The sequence below is a fragment of the Engraulis encrasicolus genome, chromosome 21 (assembly GCF_034702125.1).
Source record: "Engraulis encrasicolus isolate BLACKSEA-1 chromosome 21, IST_EnEncr_1.0, whole genome shotgun sequence".
Lineage (NCBI taxonomy): Eukaryota > Metazoa > Chordata > Actinopteri > Clupeiformes > Engraulidae > Engraulis > Engraulis encrasicolus.
The window spans coordinates 46497363-46504862 of NC_085877.1; the positions used below are offsets into that span (position 1 = coordinate 46497363).

The 7500-nt window shown below is 43.5% G+C and overlaps 1 protein-coding gene across 1 annotated transcript in view; it reads left to right on the top strand.

Annotated features, from left to right (window-relative positions):
* The window catches only part of LOC134437447 (phospholipid-transporting ATPase ABCA1-like), a 633180-nt gene that overhangs the window by 179292 nt on the left and 446388 nt on the right, over nt 1–7500 (top strand). Inside the window, exon 12 of the mRNA XM_063186937.1 lies at nt 884–1081. Within this exon, the coding sequence (XP_063043007.1) occupies nt 884–1081 (198 nt within the window). The remainder of the gene's footprint in view (nt 1–883; nt 1082–7500) is intronic.

Consider the following 7500-nt stretch of genomic DNA (forward strand, 5'->3'; position numbering starts at 1 on the left):
GAATAGACTAATATACGTTTTTTTAAAAAAACTGGAAACCATTGATGACTGTATTTACACTGTACTGTATTGCATTACATTACATCACATTAATTAACACTTACCTGGCAATTTTATTCAAAGTGACTTACACTTATTACTAGTGTTGCACCGATACCATTTTTTGGCCCCGATACCGATACCCGATACCTGGCTGTGCAATATCGGCCGATACCGATACCATACCGATACCACCCTATTTGAAATATTTAGGGCAGCAGTGCATACTACTTGGATGTAAAATCATTGCATGGCTTTGTCAGGCTGCTGCCTACCTTTGTGAAACAGGAAAAAGACTACTACAAAGTGAATCCAGCAAAACCGTTTATTCTTTTTAAATACCTCTATGAAATAACTAATTTCAAGGCTGTTTAAGTGTCATACAAGCATCTGTAAATGTTATCGGTGCCCTATTTGTTGGTACTCGCCGATACCGATACCGATACCGATACCACCATTTTAGTGCCGATATACCGATCCACTGATACTGGTTACGGTATCGGTGCAACACTACTTATTACTGTACAGAGTATTGGTTACAGTCCCTGGAGCAATGTGGAGTTAGGTTCCCTGCTCAAGGGCACTTCAGCCATGACTGTAGCGAAACATTGTGTTGCTGTTGGTCAGGATTGGACCTGCAAGTCTCCAATGAAACTGGCATTCTTCTGTATTGTCATGCTTCTGTATTGTTAGAGAAAGCTGAAAAAAATACTGAAACTGAAAAGTAATACTGTATATATTTCTATTGGACATAAATTACCCAAAATATAGTGTATTTTTCATGCATTGATTTTCCTTTTCTGTGTTTTATCCCTATTGTGGTTTCCCCCTGATGTCCCACCAGACTCTGTTGCGGAACCCTATATTTGCGGCAATACTGGACCAGCGTCTCGAGGGGACGGGTTTAACCGCTGCGCTCATCGCCAACTTCCTGTACAATGGGCCCCCGGAGGACCGGCCGGCGGGAATGCCAGACTACGACTGGCGTAACGCCTTCAACACCACCAGCCAGATCGTACAGCAACTCACTCAGTTCATTGGGGTAAATGAGGATTTTATTTTCTGACATCTTTTTCTCTTTCACTTTCTTTTCTTCGTTCTGCCTTTCTCTTGTTTTTATTCTTCAACAGCACATCTGCATGTAAATGAGGCTTTTATGTTCTGACATCTTTTCCTCTTTCACTTTCTTTTCTTTTTGTTTTCTCTTGTTTTTATTCATCACCAGCGCATCTGCGTGTTCCCTCCACATGGCCAGGCAGATACTGCAGCCTTTTGACCTCAGTCATTGAGGTTATGTGTTGGGTCGCGTCGGTTTGTCTGTCTGTTTATCTGTCTGTTTGTCTGTCAGCAGGATAGCTTACTGTATGTAAGAATAAGTTATGAACGGATGTTGATGAAATTATGAAAAGAACAAATGCTTAAATTCTGGCGGGTTTGTTTTATGTTACATTATAAGCATAGTATTCCTCAGCGTACTGTAGATGCTATGGCACCAGTGACCCTTGACTGAGGTTTGCACTCTCTGAGTGCTTCTAGTTTTCTTGTATTTTTTTCCTCTCTCACTTTTCCCTCTCTTCTTCAACTGCTCTGTTGTCTTCATGATGCTTTTTTTATATAAACTAGTAAATCTAAAAAGCGTCGGGCACACCGTCAGAGGTTTGCGATGCTCACAGACGTTTCTATTACATGGGCTATTATGACCGGTGCAGCAGGACATTTTATACTCGCTGGGACGTGACATCATCACACCCTGTCCAGTTTCGTTCTGGTTTTAACAAAACTGCTGTCTTTGGTATTGTGACGTGGCGCAGAAGGTTCCTGCCAGCGGCTTCAATGTTTGGTGCACTGCTAATTCCATGAAAATGTTCAATATCTTCACCATTTCATGTCCAAATGGCGTTGCGCTGCAATCCGCTGTACCACTGCCAAGTCATCCTCCAAGTTTGAGATGTTTTGGTGCTGTGCTGCGGGAGTTACGCGGGTCACAGAGACACCGATAGAACTTTCTTGAATTATGAGATAAATATGGCATGCAGTACCTCTGTGTGTGCCCTCAACACGACCTGTCGGATACTCCAACAACTCACTGAGTTTTTTTTTTTCATTTTCTTTTTTTCTCCATTGCTTTTTCCTACTTTTAAGCTTAGCTTCTCATTTCATCATTTTTTTGTTTGTTTATTCAACCTTCGTACTACTGCACATCTGCTGTGAATGTTGCTGTAGGTGTATTCAGCATCGCTAGCCAAATATTGTAGTAGCAACTTACTGAGTTTTGTTAGCATAAGGGAGTCTTAGGGAGGTAAGAGACTATCTCTCAGTCTCTCTGTGTGTGTGTGTGTGTGTGTGTGTGTGTGTGTGTGTGTGTGTGTGTGTGTGTGTGTGTGTGTGTGTGTGTGTGTGTGTGTGTGTGTGGTGTGTGTGTGTGTGTGTGTGTGTGTTTGTGTGTGTGAGTGTGTGTGTTTGTTTGTGTGTGTCTCTCTCAGTCTCTCTGTCTCTCTCTCTCTATCTCTCTCTCTGACTGTCTCTCTCAGCTCGACCCAATTTTTTTAGCGTTCAAGTCAATTCAATGCAATTCTCCAAATGTAACCAAGACTAGATATGAAGAAATATAAATATAAATATACATATAAGAATGACTGGTTGCACGCTATCTATCTCGCATAAACATTCAGATTGTATCTATGATGACAGATGACACGGAGTTCACTAGCCTATCAAAATAAAAGTTGTAAATTGTTGCAGGAAAAGTTGGATTTTTTTTTTTTTTAGAATTTCGTTTTTTTACACCAAGGCCCTGCGACCCACCCATGACCCCTCTGCGACCCACTTTTGGGTCGCGACCCACCAGTTGAGAAACACTGGTCTATACATCCACCTGTCTGTCCACTTCAGATATTTTAATTCCCTTCGCTTTTATCCACATTTTTTTTTGTGATTCTATCGCTGCTTATTTCTTATCTACTCTGTGTTTGGCTGTGATGATAGCGACTCCACTTCTCTGTGATGCCAAAATACATCTGTAGGGTAGTCATTTCTGTTCTCTGTTCTGTCATTTATGTTCATTCATTGTTTGTTTTCCTCCGCTATTGGGAAATAGCCATAGACAGTGTTGCCAGATTGGGCGGTTACCCGCCCAATTGGGCTACTTGGGATGGCCGTCTGCGGGTAAAAACGGGAAAAATTGGCCATTTGGCGTTTTTTTCTGCAGTTTTGTGCCCATAGAAATCAATGCAATTTGTTGGAATTGGGCAGAATTTAGCGCATTTTGGCGTTTTTTGAGAACCTTTTGGGCGGGATTTGATCAGACACACCTGGCAACACTGGCCACAGATGCTACCAGTAAAGCTCTCGGAATAAAATGCCTTTCAATGTATCTAAATGAGACGGCGCTCCAACGGTCAAAGTGTTTTGCTAGGGCCTGCAGTGGCCATTGGTATTGATTTCAGCTGCCGCTAAGGTGTTTTACATTCAGCTCAAAGCCGCGCTCTCCCCCCTTTAATGTGCTGTTCACACACATGCATACGTACACTGCACACGCGCGCAGACACGCACACACACACGCACACGCACGCACGCACGCACGCACGCACGCACGCACGCACGCACGCACGCACACACACACACACACACACACACACACACACATAAGCACACACACACACACGCACGCACGCACACGCGCACGCACACGCGCACGTACACACACACACGCACGGGCGCACGCGCGCACGATCACACACATACACACACACGCACACACACACGCATGCACGCACACACGATCACACACACACACACACACACTTAATGTGCTAGACCAGATCAAGGGGAGCTCCAGGGGGCCAAGCGCTAATCAATTTTGCATTTCGCAAAGCTGCAGATCGGCTCCTCTCTTTCTCTCTCTCTCTCTCTCTCTCTCTCTCTCTCTCTCTCTCTCTCTCCCTCTTTATCTCTCTCTCTCTATCTCTCTCTGCCTCTCTCTGTCTCTCTCTCTCTAGCCTCTCTCTCTCTCTCTCTCTCTCTCTCTCTCTCTCTCTCTCTCTCTCTCTCTCTCTCTCTCTCCCACATACACATTCATTCTCTCTGACTCCGCTGTGCTCTGCTTGCTCCATAAGGTGTGATATATAGCAAGGTATAGATGGTAATTAATTATGTGAATGTGTGTAGGTACGAAACAGATGGCGGTATAGTATTGCACCTCAAAAACTCCCTCACACGGTTTCTTTTTGTAAATGGATGGGGCAGCCGTGGCCTAGTGGTTAGAGAGTTGGTCGTTCAATCTAAGGGTTGCCTGTTCAAATCCCCCCTGACCTCTCCCTACACCTCCATCCATGGCTGAAGTGCCCTTGAGCAAGGCACCTAACCCCACATTGCTCCAGGGACTGTAACCAATACCCTGAAAAATAATAGTTGTAAGTCGCTTTGAACAAATGAAAGCGTCAGCTAAGTGAAATATAATGTAATGGTAACACTTTATAATAATGTTCCTTAGTAAAGACTCAGTAAATAATGAACTAATGATGAATAAAACATTAACAAATGTTTTTATTATTAACTAAGTTTTATTAATGCTTTATAAAATATCTACAAATGATATATGCAAGATTTTAAACACCTTATAACAGAGTATTTTTTTCATTTACAAGCAACTTGTAAATGTTTGATAAGTATAAAATATTAACATAGCATTTCCTAGTCACTTACAAGCATTTGTTTACATTTCCTAGACATTTACAAACGTTTGTTAATGTTTTGTTCATCAATAGTTAATTATTTATTAAGTCTTTGTAATGATTTTTTGCATCCATTATTCTAAAGTGTTACCAATGTAATATTTCTTGGGCGATAGTGTCACGGCTTGGCCCCCACAAGATATGATTAGCAGGGGTGTAGCACCACATTTTGGGCCCTATGCACAATCAGCTCCAATGAACCCCCTCAGCCATATATCTACATCAGTGATTCTCAAAGTGTGGTCCGCGACAGAGCTCAGGTGGTCCGCGAGGGGATTTCTGCTTTTCCAAGACAAGCTAGCAGAAGGCTATGTTTGTAACATTATTGCAAAGCTAAACATAGCTCAGGTCTCATTTTCACCACAATAAGAGAGGTTTCTAAATGTGAATAAAAAATAAGTGATCTGCATTGAAATTTGCGGCGTCAATTTAGCACCTGTAAACTGTCAATTCAGTTGACAGGTGGTCCCTGAACATTTTTGGGGGGACAAAGTGGTCCTCCATCTGAAAAAGTTTGGGAAACACTGATCTACATAAATTGGACTGTGTGTGGGCTCTGGTGACCAAGTCACACTTTACCCCGCTGTACGACACCTCTGATGGTAGGGATGGCTACAATGGTCGATCCGGTGTTGTGATCAGTGGTGTAGTCTTATTTTTGTTTTGGGTATACTCAGTGCTTAATTTGTTAAGTGGGAGGTCCCGGAGCACAGAGGATGGGTGGGTCCCCCAGGAGGGGGGGTTTGTGATGTCTTTCCCTGAGGTTCCATCCAAGGTTCCGGAGCTCTCATCTGAGGTTCCGGAACTAGCTCCCTCTCAAATTAAGAGTGACGTCGATATTTGGAACAGTTATCAATTTTAGATGGGTATACTGAAATCCACTACTTTTTCTGGTGGGTATACTCTTTATACCTGCATATCAGGTATACTAACTACACCACTGGTTGTGATATCAAGTCCCTCTTATGTAAAGTGACAAGTTCACTCTGCCCTGCTCTCCCTATCAGGTATGATAGAGATTCAGTATAGATTAATTAATTATGTATCTGTCTTTTATATGTATGGAGTATTGGGCACATTACAGTATAGGACTACACAGTTTTTTTCCCTGTGTTTTTCTGTGAAATCTTCATCCTCTACGAAGTGGGACTGGGATACATTCAATGTCAGATTTTGTTGCGAATACACATGCACGCGTGCACACACAGGCACGCACACACGCACAGGCACACACACACACACACACACACACACACACACACACACACACACACACACACACACACACACACACACACACACACACACACACACACACACACACACACACACACACACACACACACACACAAACACACACACACACACACACACACACACAAATAAGGATGTTGCATGTCATGCTCTTCTTGTTGTTGACAAGCTCCGGCTCATGCACACACACACACACACACACGCACATGCGCACACGCACACACACACACACACACACACACACACACACACACACGCACACACACACACACACACACACACACACACACACACACACACACACACACACACACACACATACACACAAATAAGGATGTTGCATGTCATGTTGACAAGCCCCAGCTCCGCTCTCTGTACAAGGTGTGACGAAAAAACATCAATAAATGATGTGTCTGTCTGTGTCTGTGTATGCATAAAACATTCGAGGTGGGATTGAGTATGATGAACCTTACTTGACGGCATGCCAAATGGGGTGGGTCAGTTGTCCCGGGACCAGGGAGAGAAGGGGCTCAGAATTGGGTCCTCATTGTATTGGGGGTGGGGGGCTTGCAGATGATTTTTCCCCCCCAGGCCTGTCCAAAGTTGTCAACAGCCCTGCGTTGCGTTGCACACATGACACGTGCACCTCACGAGCACGCTACACACTTCAAGACACACTCCCAGACACATTCCGAGGCACCTCTCGCAGGCTTCATGAATAGAAATCTGGTTTGGCAAGTGTCCCTTCCATGCACTACATACCCTCAAGCTAACACTTAAGCCCCCTTTGCACATACATAGGCTCAAGAAAAGCATCGCTCTGCCAAAATTCAGTTCTAGTGCTGTAGTTTTTCAAAATAACCTCAAACATGGGAGGTGAACCAATTCTCCCACAGCCTGTTGATATTAATTCAAGTCTTTTTTTATTGACAGAGCTACTGTACTGTACTTGATAAAAGCTGTTGTTGAATCCATAGGGCTACTATGAAATGCCTTCTGCATACAACGCACCACCAGCACGCGTGGGCAAGCAACATTTTCAAATTTGTTGGTTTGTTTTGTTTTTGCACAAAAGGACTGAAACAATTTATTTAGTTTTAGTGACCTCTAGCTGTGATAGCTCTACAAAAATGACACAGCAGCACACTGGCCAAATGCCATAGAAAATATCTTAATAAAAATCATAAAAATATATAATAAGTTGCTAGCCACTATGACCCATTAGTGAGTGTGGGCTTGGCTAGCAAGCTCAGCATCTACTAGCCATTTCAGCTGGTGATGAAACAAGTCTGACAGGTGGTGTTACCACCAGGTGCGGTTAATTTGCTCTCCCTAATTTTGTTGTTTGGCTGCCCCCTAAATTTTGATTGCTGCGCATGCCCTTAGCAGGATCCTGAGATGCTGAGGATGATTATTGAGTTCACCTGTGCCTGGAGGCGGTGCTGCATAAGTAAAGGCGATGACCATCCATCTC